Genomic DNA, 17093 nt, shown 5'->3' on the forward strand with positions numbered 1-17093 from the left:
TTTCAAGGATCACAGTGATTATCAACTTCACTAGAATAGTATACCAACATTTAAAAATGTCTATGGGACGAGGGAAATGGTAGACAAGGCAAGAACACTTGAAGAGACTGGCCAACATTCAGATAAACTGCCACAATACTCACCCTGACAGGTTTAAATAAGATGAACTCAGTATCTTTATTGGACAGGTACAGTGACATACTTCTCAACGTCAGCGGCAGCTGTGCTTTGACTTTCTTATAGGCACCTGCCGCAAGGTCACCGACCTTTGCTGGAAAGAAATTAACCTGGTTAGTGTCACAAAGAAAAAGAGAAGAAACATTTTCATTTTAATTCAGAGGGGAATAAAGGGAAAGAAAAATAGTAAAAAAGACTATTTCCTCAAAGAATTTCTTTCACTTTTCTTGTTTATCAAGTTTAATCACAAACCCTATAAACATTCATTAAGTCTCTACTACACACTAAATTCAACCCCAAGGGATAAGGCAACAAAAGAATTCCCCCACATGTTTCAAGACATTCATAGGGGCTGTAACTGGTGCCTTTGGAATTTGGAGATAAGAGTTAAGGTAAAATAAAAAGTCATCTGCAGACAGTAAGCATTACTTCAAAGTGAATGAGCTTATTCATCTGCAGAACTGATTCATAGTAAGAGATGCTCTCTGTCTTATGAGATCATTCAGAAAATATCCACACATATTTAATGGGAAGTAAAAATCCATTTGTTATATTGTTATACTATATTATCAGAAAGGGAACAGAATTCCAGAAAATTGTAACTGAAATAATTATGTAGCCCAGGTGTAGTGTCTGAAAAGAAGTAAAAATAGAAGAGAAGAATAGTAATCTATATGATGTATTTAAAAGCGAAAATTACCTAGAAAGCTACAAAGGAAAAGACCGATTAATAATTTCAAAGATGCTTCAACCTCAACCATAATTAAAGAAATGCATGTTAAAATAACTGAGATATTTTCAGATTGGTAGAAATTACTAAGATTGTGACTATACACATTTGGCAGGGGAGTGGGGAAACAGGCACCCTCATCCACTGCTGATGGAGCATAAAATGGTTCAGCCTCTTTGGAGGGATATTAGAGACAACGTCTAGCAAAATTGACAACACACATACTCTTTCACTTAACATGTCTACTGCTAGAAATTTACCTTATGTATATACTCACAAAATATCAAGATATGTGTGTACAGGGGCATTTATTAAAGAATGTGTGGAAAGACAAAAAATAAAAATAATTTAAATATCCATTAGTAGAATTACTAAAGAAATTGTGCTATAGTGATGTATTCTATGCATTCACTAACTAGAATGGGTAGAGCTGGATATGCTGGCACAGAAAGGACTCCAAGATACAAAGTAAGTAAAAAAATCAAGGGCTATAGTATAACCTTATTTGCATAATATGTTTTAAGTCCATATGTGATAATATATACATAAATAATTTTGGGAAAGAAACCGTTAATAGTGGTTACCTTTAAGAGGACTAGTCTGGAGGTGGAGAACACAATTATTTTTCATTTTATACTTTTTCACAGTTCAAATTTTATACAACGATAAAAAAATTTTTTTTAATTGAGGAGGGTCATGGTAAAGCATGGTAAGAAAGCGCCAATGCTCTCAAGAAGAAAGAACAAACAATCCAGGAATTGCTTATTTTTCATAAAATAGAAGAAAGTTCCTTGAAGATGATTAATTCCAGTGGCTCTGGTTCTATCATCACCAATGCACTTCAGGGATCATTAAGGCAGTTTTCAGAGCCTTCATACCCAAAAGGTGTGTGTAGAGGCTAGTAAATAGAGCATCCTCTAATTCCTAAAATAGCACAATTCCCAGAGTAAACTAACAAATTGGCATCCTAAGTTATAACTTGATCTCTTGTGAGTTTAGTATGAAATGACCCCCAAGAACCTGATCAAGTCTGCATGAACCAGTAACCCTGGGTTTTTAGGAGCCCAAGGCAAGTCCCTAGATTGCTCTTGATGCTCCCACCCCAAAGGCCCAAAAATCTCACTATGACATTTAAGTGTGGGCTTCTTGTATTACAGATTAAGAAAAAGCAACTCTACAGCTCTGTGCATCTAAATGGGACAGAAGATACAACAACTAGGTAAACTGAAGTGTCACTGCTATATTTGCCAAGATCCGCCTCTCTTAGAAACAAAATGGGTTAAATGAGAAAAGAGCAAGCACTGGGGCCGGCCCCGTGGCCGAGTGGTTGAGTTCGCAAGCTCTGCTTTGGTGGCCCAGGGTTTCACTGGTTCGGATCCTGGGCACAGACACGGAACAGCTCATTGGGCCATGCTGGGGCGGCATCCTGCATGCCACAGCTGGAGGGACCCACAGCTAAAAATATGCAACTGTGTACCCGGGGGCTTTGGGGAGAAAAAGGAAAAATAAAATCTTAAAAAAAAAAGAGCAAGCCCTATTTCAATCTGTCCTTCTGTCAGCTGCCTTTCATCTACTGCTTTACTGATGACAATGCTAGTAATGCTAGTAATGCCTAAGAGCACAATACACCTAACACTGGGAGTTCTATGAGGATTCTACTTGAGAAAATGGCACCTATTTTGAGTGAAAAAGGATCTTTCCAAAGGGGAAGAAAAATACATTAATGATGCATCCAGCTCCTGGGCTTAGCTGTACTAAATATGCCTTATGCCTATTTGTTAGTTTCTACCTATTTTAAGAAAGATGTTTTGGCACCCAAGAGTTTCATTTACATAAATGTTCAAAATAAAATCAGCTTCTATTTCTAAATACAAAGCTCTATAAGTGACTGAAATCTTGAGCCAGAGCACCAGCTAATCCAAAGATGATCAGAATTCCTTCTAGAACCGAGCTGAGTTATGGCCTAAGTCTGCTTCTGACCGTGAGGGGGTCAGAATAGGTGGTTACCACCAGGCCGACCATGGTCAGAATTTCCAGTATTGTCAGTAAAGAATCTGGTTTTCTGTCTTCTGACAGAATGTACTACTGCATCGAGCACACTCTGTCTTTTAGTAAGATGGCAAAGATTTCAATCTCATTCACAATAAAAGGTTTAAAATAATAAAGACAATATAACATTCACTATCTCCATCACAGTAAACAAAAGGCCTAAAGCATGTTACAAAGTTTATTTGCAATAAAGCAAAACAATGCAAACCTATATTGATATCGTCAAAGTTCACATGATGAATTTTTGAAATAAAATCCTGCCTTCCTTTCAAATACAATTGATAATTCTCTGTGTTTACAGATCTTCCTAAGAGATATATAGCTACTCTTTCAACGTCTTAGTTCTAGTTCAACTTCATATTAACCTGAGGCATTAATAACAGTAACTGAAAATTTTAGAATGGTCTCAATTCTTTTCCCCAAAAGAAATAAATACCTGACAGACATAACATTCTTTCAATATGGAAATTCAATCACATTAAAAACCTAATTCCAGATTAGGTGCCAGACAGTCAATTTTTTATGGATGCTAAGCCAGAATCATTCTTTGGATCTCTCTCACTATGAGCAAAAAGCTTCCGCACCCCCTGGGACACAGCTTACCTGTAATTAAAACAGTGATTCTTTCACCATTTTGTCCTTTGTAGTTTCAAAGGCTCTCTATCACAATATGGGTCAGGGGAGGGCCAGAAATACCAATCTAACAGAATGACTTATTCTGGTTTAATGACAACTTAAAATATCACAAAATATACCAAAAATAACCCACAAAGTTAGCTGTGATTTTAAATGTCTAATGTCTAATGCTAAATATATACACAAAAAAACCTAGCACAAAAAAATTCATTTAGGAAAGAGTAAGGCTGGGAACATCTCAAGCATATCTGCCAGAGAGTGATATTGCCTGCCAACTCCCAAATGACACTACAATTTTTGTAATCTTTTTCAAAGACTCTAAACATTAAACAGAGGATAAAACTTGTATAAAATGTGGAACAAAATAAGGTCCAACATTCCTTCATATAATACTTGAAAATACAAATATCTCTCAATATTTCATACTATCAAGCACAATATTTTCATCAAAGCTCTAACACAATGAAAAGCAGGTGTACAGAAACCAGCAGACTCAAAGTGTTTCCGTCTAAACCACATTTTATTCTTAACTGGGTATACACATATATTTAAATTTTTCCTTCCTTGGAATGCTTGTTGAAATGCAAGTAGTGCTGTCCAATTAAGACCAGTCAGCTCCAAACTACAAGTTGCATCAACCCAAGCCACAGGAGGAGCAGGAAACCAACTCCAAGCTATCAGAGCAAGGACCATATAAACGCAAATTAATCAACACGCTAACAAAAGAAGTTCCAAATAGTGAAATGTGAATACCTGGTTGTGCCCAAGGCTGCTGAGAGAGAGTATATTTGGGTCCTCCCTGACTGGCCATTGTTTTTAATGCTGAAACCTAGTGGAGGAGACAAAAAAAGTTTCATTTCACTGATGACAAATTAAACTAGTACTGCTCTCAAAGGATACACAACATCATTTGAACCTATTAAAACATAATGATACTCAAATGTGCAACCCTATAAGAAAATGCATCATATCTCATAGTCCTTTATAACTAACAAAAGCAAAACTTCTTTTGTGATTTCAATGCATACGTTGTCTTGCAAAAAACCATACAATGTCTTGAGGCATTCTGCCTAAAACATTTCAGGGTAGGAAGACAAAAATGAAGACCTAGAAAATGCAAACACAAAACAGTCCTCTCTTTAAGTGGACTTTTATGTTAATATTATCATATATTAGAAAAAATGTCACAGCAGCAGGAATAGAACCTCCTTTACAGACATAGAGGGTCCTTTTCTTCATTGTTTCACAGGCGGAGAGAACGTTATTAAATCAAAGATTTTCAAATAGCATCAAAAGGCACACTTGACTGACCAGTGCTACAGAGACAGACGTGGAGGCTAACCTTCTGCTCATCTCCCTTTTCATTCCTCAAAGTCAATACAGAGAAGCAAAAGCAAAAAAGTACATTTGGCTGCTTGGACAAGACTGTTCTTAAGATGACAAATTATGGTGGGGCTAAACAGATTGCTAGGCACCAAAGGTCCAGGCCAGGGGCTGGCCCCATGGCCTAGTGGTTAAGTTTAGCATGCTCTGCTTCAGTGACTGGAGTTCAGTTCCCAGGCACGGACCTACAGCACTCATCAGCAGCCATGCTGTGGCAGCAACTCACATACAAAATAAAGGACGACTGGCCCAGATGTTAGCTCAGGGTGAATCTTCCAGGGGTGGGGGGGTGGGGAGGGGATGGCAGTGTGGGGCAGGGTGAAGGTCCAGGCCATAACCTTGGCCTCACTAGATAGTCATTAGAAAAATTTGAGCACCAACTCTTTAGATTCCCCATAAAGAAGGCCACACAAATATTCAGGCAGAGGATGGGCAGAGACAGGATGTAACATTAATTCAGATCTCTCCAGCTCTCTCCCGTTTCACAAAGTTCATATTCCTGTGCCACTCTAGGCCTTTGCTCATGCTGGCATGTGTATAAAATCACCCCTTCCCTACCGTCATTCAATTCCTCTCCATGTCTTTATTTTGTATTGTGACATGCAGCTTTTAACAGCAAATCATACATATGATTATAAATTAGACAATGCTAAAAGAAAAACAGGTTCATGTCTAGTGTACATTATCCCTGGTAAGTCCCAACACAAATATATAAACATACTAATGTGCCTGCATTTACAAAGATACGAACACAGTGCTCTAAAAACTTTCTTATCCACTTAAATCTAAATTCTGGACATTTTTCCATATCTAACAGTTATGTTTTCACAGTAGCGGCTGCCTATTATTCCACTGATTGTTCCAGAATTTGACCAAATTCATAATGACATATACTTAGGCTGTATATATTTATTTTTATATTAAAAATAAATACAAACTTCTATTAGTTATGAGCCACATAGCCACATTTCAGTCAACAATAGACTGCATATACAATGGCGGTCCCATAAGATTACAATGGAGCTGAAAAATTCCTATCTCCTAGTGACATAGCCATTGTAACAGCGTAGTGCAACACATTACTCACATGTTTGTGATAATACTGCTGTAAACAAACCTGCTGTAAAAAAGAAGGATATAAATAAAGAAAATACTTTTGTACAGCTGTACAACGTGTTTGTATTTTAAGCTAAGTGTTATTGCAAAAGAGTCAAAAAGTTAAAAAAAAAAAAACTAAGACGTTTATAAAAGCAAAAAATTTACAGTAAGGGGCTGGCCGGGTGGCGTAGTGGTTAAGTTTGCACACTCCACTTTGGCAGCTGGGAGTTCACAGGTTCAGATCCCGGGCGCAGACCTAGCACTGCTGGTCAAGACACACTGTGGTGGCATCCCACATAAAATAGAGGAAGATTGGCACAGATGTTAGCTCAGCGACAATCTCCCTCAAGCAAAAAGAAGACTAGCAACAGATGTTAGCTCAGGACCAATCTTCCTCACACACAAAAAAAAGTTACAGAAAGCTAAGACATTTTTTATTGAAGAAAGAAAAATATTTTTTACAAATTTAGTGTAGCTTAAGTGTACAGTGTTGATAAAGTCTACAGCAGTGTGCAGTGATGTCCTAGCCCTCACATGCGCTCACCACTCACTCACTGACTCTCCTAGAGCAGCTTCCAGTCCTGCAAGTTCCATTCATGGTAAGCGCCCTGTACAGGTGTACTATTTTTTATCTTTTATGCCAAATTTTTGCAATATCTTGTGTATGTTTAGATGCACAAACACTTACCACTGTGTTGCAATCACCCACAGTACTCAGTACAGTAACATGCTGTACAGGTTTGTAGCCTAGGAGCAATAATAGGCTATACCGTATAGCCTAGGCGTGTAGTGGGCTTAACCATCTGGCTTTGTGTAAGGACACTCCATGATGTTCGCACGACGACGAAATCACCTAACGACATATCTCTCTGAATGCATCCCCACCGTTCAGCGACACATGACTGTATTCCTCTCAATTTACTATCTAGATAACACACTTATCTTTAAGCCAAACCTCAAGGTGCATTTTCTTCAAAAGTATCCCCAATTAGCCCATCTTTTTTAAAAACGCTACAGGATGAACACAGACCCATTATCTCATAATGACACTGCTGTAGAAATCTTAATGTTTACATATTTTCTATTGTGATTTCCCATTAGGTTATAACTCCTTGAAAACAGAAATTAAATTTATAGGTCAAATTCTTTTACACACACTACATCAAGAAAAAAACTTAAGTGTATAGTGTTGCTGAGGAAATTAATAACACTTCAGAGAGAATATTAAGAATAAACTTGTAATACTTTAGCAAATTGCTTGAAAGAAAATGAATATTGCTAAATATAAGTCTGAGTTTTTAGCATAAACTGGTCCCACCAGAGGAAAGACTGTTAGCTTAGCTATAAACTTGAAATTATACCTCCTTTAAATGCTTTCATTCAGATTTTTTGCTAAAACAAAATCTTCACTTCAAGTTTGCCATATTTTACTTATAAAACAATACTTCTGCAGCACTTATAATTACAAAGTCCTTTTACATATGAGTTTGTCATATTTTACTTATAAAATAATACTTCAGCAGCACTTATAATTACAAAGTCCGTTTACATATATGACCTCATAACATCCTTCAGGAGGGAGAAGGGATGCTATGGCTATCTCCACTGTAGAGATTAGAAACTTGAGGCTTGGAGAAACGAGTGACTTGCTACCACTTCAGTCAGGAGGCACAGAATGGGGTGTAGAGCTCAGCTTTCCTGACTGGAAATGCTACGCTCTTTCTACTGCACCCATGACCAGTCCGAGCCCTAATTAAGAGTTTGCTTCAAGCAATATTCTGTACAATGAAATTCTCAAACAATAAAAAGGTATCAACAGTTTTTGAGTTTGACGGAAAATATCTGACCCAAACGTTTTCAGTGAACCTCTACGCCCAACACTTAGAACAGGACTATACTCCGTAGGGCCATTCAATACAGTCACGCGCCGCTTAACAGTAGTTCTAAGAAATGCATTGTTAGGGAATTTCATAGTTGTGCGAACACCATACAGTGCACTTACAGAAACCTAGATGGTACAGCCTACTACACACCGAGGCCATACAGTGCTAATCTCAAGGAACCACCGTCAGAGATGCAGTCAGTCACTCACTGAAACACCGTTACGCAGCACATGACTGTACTTAGGTTATTTTTCAAGGAGCAGGAAATAAAGCACGGAGCATATGTGTTCTAAAACTTATTTTATTTTTCTCAAGAAATTTCATTAATTGTATCAAAAAGTCAGGAAGGATGCTGACACCAGACAAATTAAGATGTTGTAGAAATGTTTCTCTCATATAAACTGGGTCACTCTGCAAAACTTCAGGTTTTCAATCTGTGAAATGAACATGTTTTCCTTACTGCAGGTACCAGGATGTAATGAGAATAAACAAAAACGAAGCACCTCAACAAGAGCCCAAGGAAAGAGCTACAGAAACAAAACAAGCCAATTTACAGCAGGTGAAAGGGGACCAGAATCACACCTTGAGAATTTAGGCTCAAAAAGAAGTCTTCTGACAACCTAAGAATGTTCTCTACACACTCATAGCTTTGTTTTTTTATGCAAACCCATAAATATTTAAAAAATCAGTCCAAACTTAGAAACAAGCCAAGGACATTCTGTTGATCAGGCTTACATCCAAATGGTAAATAGTGAGACCTACAAGCATATACCAAAGGAAAGAAAAAATACTGTTTCCTTTCTGCAGCTATGGATGCTACTTTTCTTGCAATCATTTATCAAGGTGCAAGCACTGGTTGCCTTATAAAATGCCAATTACAATAAAAGAGGCTTGAGATTCTGTACTTGCAGATTTACCTTTAAAGAAAATCATTTTTAAGTTTTTAAATCATTTATTCTGTCTCTGCTATTCAGAACACGAGTAACAGTCACCAGGTAAAGATGACAAATGTTTGGTCCACAAATTTTAAGAAGTAATGTCTTAAATGATCACATATATATGTGTGAACTCTAGTGCTCACATTGTATGCCTATGCATGTGTGTGCACACGTGTCTGTGTGCCCATGTGTGTATGGTGTGTGTGTGTATCTTGGTCTCCAACTCACTCTAAGCCAACAGGACAGGGGAAGGGACCTGAATGTGGAATAAAATAACATAAAAGGGATGCTCAGCCCTCTAAGCTGTAGTATCTACTGAGTCTTTTGACTGGAAATTCAGTGAGGAGCAACGAGGGACCAGGGTTGAAAAATGAAAAATGAGGCAACTGTGAATGATCTGAGCAAGAGTAACACAGACTGAGCAGGCGGGATGGGACTGGTTTCTCAAGGAGGATTCGAGGCAAGGCCTTTCCCTCACCAAGCCCAGTGAGGGGAGCATAACAAGAGATGCATGAACAACTACACAGGGGCCCCTGCTACAGACATGTAGCATGTCCATGGAGAACCATGATATAATTCAGAGTTGGAATACATATTTTCTACATAAACCTCTAACATTTTTTAAAAATGTTCATAGTGTCCAGAGTCTCCCAAAATCCACAAATGCACAGCTTATATCAGATTTACCAAACTTATACTAAGGTCAACTTGGACAACTATATCAGTTAATTTTCATTCTCTTGATTTCAAGGAAACTGTCCTTTTCAAGAAAAACTCTTTAATCCTAGATTTCATTATAATCAATTTGCTTCAACTAGAAGATTCACTCTGCTGCTCTCTTACTGCAAAATATTCATCTGTGGTATTTCCCACCAGTATTAATGTGGATGTGCTCCCCAAAATACATACTATAATCTATAAGCTGGTTTTCCATGAAGACAATTTCAGTAAAAACTATGATAACTTATCTGTAAATTACGAAGTATCAATACTTGCACCATTTTTTTTTAAATCAAAACCTGGCAGGAAACATTTCCACCACCTTTTTAAATTTATATGGTGGGAAAAAAAACACATACACACACACTCCAAATAATGGATATAGACGGACTAAAATCCACTAAACAGTTAATATACTCCAACTATAAACAAAGGAGTAGATTAAAATACTTCAACTATAAACAAAGGAGTAGTTTGTTTAACATTAACAAAAAAGCATTTGCTCTTTTGTTATTTATTATTTTTTAAAACCAATGTATGGTGTCTTTATCACAGGCTCAGGCATATTAGTGATGACAGACCCAGCAACTAGTTACTAACAGACAATTGGTTTAACTGTCTCCTGGTCGTTTCACAGACACATCTCATCTCCCCAGCTAAGACTTAGATAAATAAATTTGAATGAAAGAGTCATCATACTTCTATTTTTTTAAGATGTCCTCTAACACGAGTCGGAACAGACCCAGGCTTAATAAATGAAAGTTAATTTCAACACAAACATCTTCATGAGGTAAGTCCTTAGTAACAACACTCAAATTTTTTTTTAAATGATTAGGTTGAAAGTGGAAAATCAAAATAGCCATGATCTGATGCTTTCATTGCTAGCATTAGCCAGTTGATGGATTTCAGCTAGAAGACAGAGAAATAGTTTCTTATAAATCCATATATCTGTGATTAACAACACAATGATACAAAATCTTCAATTCTCAATTATCCACACAAAATGGAAGGGAGAAAAAGCGTGTAAAACAAAGAGGAAAATATACCACCCATTTAAGTAACAGAAAACCTTGATGGGCAGGACTGTGATTGCTGCCGTGCAGGTCCTAATCCAGGAAAAGTGAGAGTCCCAAAGCACATACAGATATCTACAATGTGGATAAACAGAACACAGCTAACCAGAGGTCTGCTATAACTGGCTTTCCAATATTTGCGCTCTTTCTCTTAAAAATTAAAAACTCTGCAAGCATATCTAAAAGTCCAAACCAAAAAGCTTCCATAAAATGAAAGACAGTGACTTCCTAGATGGAGTCATTAAGACTTGGGCTTACTATCCTCTGCCAGTTTTCACAAGAGGGTAATTCAAAAGGAAATCTAGGGAAGAATTCAAAATTACTTTACCAAAATGCACCAAGGTCTATACCTTTGTCATGAACTCCTCCAGCTGCTCTACAAACAGCTTGGTCTGCTGCTGAATAAACTGCTCACAGGCCGATTTCAGATGACGGTCTACATCTTTTTTAGAGTCAAGATAATGTTCTCTTATCTCAGGAGTACCCTTAAAAAGAAGATGACAATTTCCGCCTGTTTTTATGTGCCTAGAAATTACCAGACATGTAAAGAATGTCGTTTATCTCCCACCACCAATGAAACAGACTCCTTCTCACCTCCAACAAGAACTCTATCAAGGCATTGTTGCTATTCAGCCTAAAAAATCTTGGAACAGTCATAGGGTTCAGGATTTTAAATGCTGCATCTGTGAAACAAAATTACTCATCCAGTAAACATGTACAGTTTCAACAGAAAAGCCGAGTTACTGTTTCAGTGTGTTAACATACACTAGCTCTCTATTACCACAAGGCAGGAATGGGTCCATTTTCACCAACTCACCTCCATAAACAAATGACAGTGAGATTAGTGCCAATGACGGCTACACTACCCACACATAGTTGTTTTCTAGAAGTCAGAATTGCAAAATGACTATTAGTCTCAATTATTTATTTATAGAAAAAAGTAAACTGATAATGGTAATCAATACCTTAAAATTTCAATGCTCTACTTTTACAATGCTAAATAGGTTTTTTAAAAAAATATTCATATACTTACCCAGCTTCTTTTGTTAAGATCCTGGCTGGCACAGAAATTTATTCATTTGAAGTGGAGTGAATAAACTAATGTGTCAGCCAGAACGAAAACACCAAAAGGACATATTTACCCCTTAACCTCCAGACTAACTAGAATCTATGCAAAGTACTAACTGAGGTCTCATTGATGTTCAAATGCAATAAGATATAACATTAGTCGTGAGAGGTGAGAGGCTTAAAAGTATAGAGAACAAGTATTATTAAGTGATAGTCAGAAAAGACCATTGCTTTGCTTTGCCAGACAAGAAAGCAAAGCATGAAATGCTTCCAACCCTGGTTTCACCACAACAGGACTTACTGCCTTGACCCTGGTCTTACTGAAAAAGAACCTCTCTATCAGACTTAGTATTCAGAGTAAAGCTTTAGTAAGCAGCTCTTCATTTCTGCTGTCTTTTCTACAAGATACCCGAAACACTGTCTGCAATAAATACATTCAATTCACCATATGGTAGGATCATAATAAGCTTCATAATGTTTTAGGGAAAACGTACTTTAAACCAAAATTTGCCAAAATTTTAGGGTATTTCATTTTCTCCCACCTCGGTGAAATCTATTCTAGAAGCAAGCAGCAACAAATTACAAATTAGAAAAAAAATGAAAGAAAGTAGATTGGCCCTGCTTTATCCCATCACTTAGATAAAGTAAGGACTATCAGTGCCTGGCATTGCTCAAGGCTAAGAGCACCATTCCTACACCTCACACTGAAAGGAAAAAACAAATCTACCAGAATAGTTGGGTGATGGAAGCCTCTAAGAAGAGTAAGCTCTAAAAAAATTATGCATTCTGTGAAAGCAAAAGCCAGGAAATTTAGCTGCTGTTGAAAAGAAATCACAAAGTATATGAATAGCACACAGGCTTACTATCCAAATTCCAACACAAGCAAAAGGTATTCTCTGTGGTGGTAAGGAGAGAGATTAGGAAAAGAAAGAGAGTAAACTGTTTTAATATGGCTCACGATGAGACCACTCTGGCTTTCAGGTGAGCTAAATCAAGTTAACCATTTTATAAGCATAGTCATTAGGAAACCAACAACCTGTTACCCTTTGAAATCTTATATTTGGAGTTCTTCTGAACCACAGAATACAGAAAATAATTTGGGTGACTATTTTCTCAATTCCCCCAATACATAAGAGAGAAAAGTTCATTCATTATATAAATGGATGGCTTAAGGCATTAGAGCTTAATTCTCTTGGAAACGGTTAAGAAAAGATAAAGTTTAGATAAATTTGTAAGTAATTAAGGGAAATGAGGGATATTTATGGTATATCATTAACTGCTTAAGATCAACATCTTAGAAAATAACTACTTGGATCTTTCAGACTTCATCGTTTGGTAATGCAGTCAGAGACAAATCATTAGGATGGATGAAGCATCTTTCCCAAGAAGATTCAGTGTCTATTACCAACTCAAAGACACTATCTACGTGATTACTTAACAACTAGCTGACTTAATAATAATACCACTTAAGTTATTTAAGCACCTTAAGCTTACAAAAGTACTTTAACATACATTTTCATTCTTAATGATCTTGACAACCTGGTGAAGACATCATGACAAGTTGATTCTGCTCGTTTTACCTTGGATAGGGAAGCAAAAACACCCATCCAAGGATCACAAGAGCCAGGAAATGATGGCCCAGGAACAGAACCTGACTCTTTTAAACTCTAAGATAAGTACTCTTCCCATTTTACCCAGCTGGCTTCCTGAATTTTCATGAGCTGACAAACTCAACTCAATGCTTGAAATCATCCCAATTAGCTGACACTCTAAGTAGTTATCATACTGGTTTTTTTTTAACTGGTTATGGTAATACGTGGCAAAGTCTAAGAGAGGTAATACTGTATTATAAATTGAAATGCGGAGATATAGTTCCCTTCATAAAGAAAATACAGCAAGTTAGATGTAATTAGGATGTTGACAGCTCAGCTTAGTATAAACAAGTAACATGCTTAGCAAGCACAGCAAGCAAAACAATTGCAGATGAACATAAAATAAACCTATAACCTGTGCTGACACATTTGGTCAGGTCAAAGACAACCAACTGTGCCAGCCAGGACAATGAAGTACCTCTAGTTTTCTTGAGGTCCAGGGAAATTTCCTTAATGGTGAATTCAGTGTGAAATGGAGCAATTTGTTCACGAAGAATCAAAAGGTGCTTTATTAAGAAAAGCTGTCCATCGATCTGAGTCTAAATTGTAAGACAGAAAAATTTATCACAGACTAAATAAAAACAGGAGCACATAAAACACATATGTTATTAATCCACATTAATCTACCCAGGTTTATAGCCTTTACCCTAACTTTATGGTACCAATATTCCTTTGTTGTGCAAGGATCCCTACCCATTTAATCCATGTTAGAATTATCTAGAAAAGTCTGCTTCAAACTCTTAGTAATTCTGTCACCTGCTCTACTTAGTAAATCCAAGAAAGTAAATCAGACAAAAGGTTGTAAAGCAACACATTTAGAAAGAACAGTCAGATGCAGGCTAACATCAGCACAGAGCAGAAAGTACAGTTCAAAGTATGAGCGTGATGCTGACCTCTCAGGGCTTTCTAGTTTCTCTTCAATAACATGGCTTTCACTATTTGGTCAAAGTGGTTTCAGTCCCCAGAATATCAGAAACACTACTCATATTTATATAAAAGTACAAAAGGAACCTCCAAAGGTAAACGATTTGGTGTTACCACTCTGGATTATCCTGCAGGCAGCAGAGCACTGACCACCCCCACGACAAGCGAGAGTTGCTGCATTTTCTCTGCGCTCTCAGGACTAATCCACAAGAGTTTTGTAATTCAAGCTTAGCTCTCAAAGCTCTCACCCAACCCCACAATTGTGAATAATCCCAGCTCTCATTTCAGAAGACTCTGTATATTCACAAGAGGAAGGCTGTGACTGCTCCTGCTTGCTGCTACTCAAGATAGAATCTTACCGTGAAAATATTTCTAATGAAATTACACTACATTAGGAAAAGAATAAACTTGTCCTTCAGTAAACAATATAAGCTTTCAAGGGCTTATTAAACAAAGTGAGTCCTTTCTGGTCTCTCTCCCCTCCTTCTAAATAAACACATACTCAATATAGAAATATGACTTATTTGACGGACCCTCACTTTGTACTCTGGAACACAGAGCATCACATAAGTAGGAAATGCTATACATTTTGAATATTGCTCTATTTTTAAAAGAACTAACAATTCCAATGGGCAAAAATAATATAATATAGATTTAATTTACTTTACTGAAGCTGTTGCGATCCAGCAAATACTATCATGTTAGTTTACCGATAGTCTAGGTGCTCGATTTAAGTAGGTAAGACCAATTTCTTGCCTTAAAGGACTCTCTCAGACTTTAAGCCATTTTCACTGATGACTTTTTAAAAACTTGCAAGCAAAAGTACCCGAACTCAGCCATGAAAATAAATTAGCTAATTGTTACCAAATTGAGGGCTTCCTCATACATACTTATTAAATCCCTTAGTATATGTAGGAAACAGAATTAGATAAAAGAGGATGGCCTTACAGGCAATAAGGGCAAAAGACTGAATAATCAAAAGGCTCTTCACTCCTCCCTTTAAAAAGAGGACAGGGGCTGGCCCAGTGGTGCAGCAGTTAAGTTCACATGCTCCGCTTCAGAGGCCCAGGGTTCGCGGCTTTGGATCCTGGGTGCAGACCCATGCACTGCTTAACAAGCCATGCTGTGGTAGGAGTCCCACATAAAAATAGAGGAAGATGGGCACAGATGTTAGCTCAGGGCCAATCTTCCTCAGCAAAAAGAGGAGGACTGGCATTGGATGTTAGCTCAGGGCTAATCTTCCTCCAAAAAAAAAAATAGGACAGTGGTTGAGGCCAGCCCCATGGCAAAGTGGTTAAGTCCGGCATACTCTGCTTCCGTGGCCTGGGGTTCATGGGTTTGATCCCAGGTGTGGAGCTACACCACTCAAGTCATGTCGTGGCAGCATCCCACATACAAAATAGAAGAAGAGTGGCACAGATGTTAGCTCAGAGCTAATCTTCCTCAAGCAAAAAGAAAAAGATTGGCAATGGATGTTAGCTCAGAACAAAACTTCCTCACCAAAGAAAAGAGGACAGTGGCACAAGAGGATGTAAGCTTATGAACTTTTTTTTAATTAGGTCATTTTTTCCCTCCTGATAATCTAAGAAATACATGTTCACTGTAGAAAATCTGGAAAATAAAAAGTGTAGGGAAAATAAGGAAAAATCATCCATAGTCACCCAAAAGCTTTCACCATTATATTCTTTTAATGTATATATTCATTACATAGTTGAAGTCATAGTGTATGATTTCTATCATGCTTTTTTTGCCTTATATTTCAGTTAAATTTTATTTTCATTTTAAAAATTTAATGGCTAATATTCCACTATATAAAATATGTCATAATTTACTTAACCATTTCCCTAATATTAGACACATTTCCTAATTTTAACTACTATAAAAAATGTGAGAGCTCAGACTTGGAAATACTTTAAAACTTAAATATGCCCATCTGTAACTTAACTTTCCCTCCTCTTCCAGTACCCATACCAAAATTTCATTTTAACTCTTTATTCCATGAATATGAAAATACAGTGGTCACAAAGACAGAACTTTTCTAGCAAGAGGGTCCCAAATTCTTTTGTAAGTTTTTTTTTTTTTAATTTATCTAAAACCTTTAAGTTTGAAATCAAGTTTTTAAATCTGGAAATCCACAAAGGTTCATAAGGTTTGAACATTCTAAGCAGCAAAGAAATTGTGGCTGGAAACAGCCCCCACAGCTCCCTCCCTGGAGGCAACAGGACTTTCAGTGCAGAGTTAAACAGAGCAACACTTTCGACCACACTGTACTTCATGAAAAAATATCAGGGGCCATGGGAAAAGCACGTGCCAGCAGCCTCCAGCCCCAGACCCCTTCCTGATTAAAAACTCTAAGTCACAAAGTCAGGGCAACTACTTCTAGTCACAAAACCCACGTGCCACAAGTGCTTGTCTTCCAAATTGACTGCCTGATTTCCTCCACGTGAGGCTATTCACCAATTTAAAACATTATTGTAGGGATGATTATAAATTGCTATGTTTCCTTGAAAAAACTGTTTCGGTATTCCAGGGAAACAGCAGTTCACTACCTCCCCAGTTGCTAAGGCTATAACAAGAAATCTTTATCCTGCAGAATTTATAACCTAAGTACCATTTTTGGTACTTTAGCAAAGTTGGAAGTCTCCTTTAGTAGTCTCTATTTAGCACTATAATGAAATACTAGCTTCTCTCAAAGGACCTTAAAATTAAACCATATTAAACAAACAAATCCTACCGTCAAAATGGCTTTATATTTCTGTGCC

The 17093-nt window shown here is 37.2% G+C and overlaps 1 protein-coding gene across 2 annotated transcripts in view; it reads right to left on the reverse strand.

Annotated features, from left to right (window-relative positions):
- Positions 1–17093, reverse strand: part of COG3 (component of oligomeric golgi complex 3) — a 69761-nt gene that overhangs the window by 7257 nt on the left and 45411 nt on the right. For both annotated transcript variants that reach the window (XM_014838885.3, XM_070520684.1), the window contains exons 17-21: positions 13826–13946; positions 11282–11370; positions 11038–11172; positions 4346–4421; positions 144–271 (exon numbers count right to left, since the gene is read on the reverse strand). In XM_014838885.3, the coding sequence (XP_014694371.1) occupies positions 144–271; positions 4346–4421; positions 11038–11172; positions 11282–11370; positions 13826–13946 (549 nt within the window). The remainder of the gene's footprint in view (positions 1–143; positions 272–4345; positions 4422–11037; positions 11173–11281; positions 11371–13825; positions 13947–17093) is intronic.

The sequence above is a fragment of the Equus asinus genome, chromosome 11 (genome assembly GCF_041296235.1).
Source record: "Equus asinus isolate D_3611 breed Donkey chromosome 11, EquAss-T2T_v2, whole genome shotgun sequence".
Classification (NCBI taxonomy): Eukaryota; Metazoa; Chordata; class Mammalia; order Perissodactyla; family Equidae; genus Equus; species Equus asinus.